We start from the raw sequence: 725 nt of genomic DNA on the forward strand, positions 1-725 counted from the left end.
CTTACACACGGTCACACATTTCGTAAGGAGCAGAGTGGGAACTGGACCCTCACCTATCTGATTACCAAGGCCAAATTCTTAAGCACTATTCACACTACCTCTGTCCATCTATGTAACTACACATAAGGCAAGTTTAAAAATAACATGCTCACGGGTATCCCAATTCCATGAAGTTGTTCCATATTTGCTTCAAAAACATGATAACACCCATCTGGAGGCAGAGGTCTATCAAACAGCCACTAGGATGACACTGAAACAGAACAGGAGCAATAATGATATCGCTTTCCTTCCCCGTTGCTCAAACATCTCTACCTTTAACTTGTACAGTGAATTCTAAAGCTGGGCCACATTATTTCAAGCATAAAGAAAATAAAAACAAGAAAGAAATAGCATGTATGAGGACACTTGATGGAGATTTTTCATTAGTTGTAATGGAATATTGATTGAAATTTTAATAGCAATAACAACGAAGTTAAATTTTAATGTGCACTTACTGTCTGACAAGGCCTGTGTTAGGCATGATCACATTTAAGGAATGCTAAGGAATACTGTATATCCACTAACAATCAGGTAATAAAAATCATTCATTATATGGTACGATGTTTATAATATGTTGTTTTAAATAAACTTTTTATTTCAATGTAACATAAGGATATAACTCAGTGAATTTTTGCAAAATGAACACATCTGTATACCCATTTTACAAATGAAGGAATTATGGCTCA

At 34.9% G+C, this 725-nt stretch overlaps 1 protein-coding gene across 1 annotated transcript in view; it reads right to left on the reverse strand.

Moving 5' to 3' along the window:
- Positions 1–250, reverse strand: part of ANO3 (anoctamin 3) — a gene marked incomplete at its 5' end in the record, with an annotated part of 32290 nt that extends 32040 nt beyond the window's left edge. Inside the window, one exon of the mRNA XM_012649554.1 lies at positions 153–250. Coding sequence (XP_012505008.1) covers positions 153–250 — 98 coding nt within the window. The remainder of the gene's footprint in view (positions 1–152) is intronic.
- Between the last annotated feature and the right edge of the window lie 475 nt (positions 251–725).

The sequence above is a fragment of the Propithecus coquereli genome, unplaced genomic scaffold (assembly GCF_000956105.1).
Source record: "Propithecus coquereli isolate 6110/MARCELLA unplaced genomic scaffold, Pcoq_1.0 Scaffold30, whole genome shotgun sequence".
In the NCBI taxonomy this organism is placed as follows: Eukaryota; Metazoa; Chordata; class Mammalia; order Primates; family Indriidae; genus Propithecus; species Propithecus coquereli.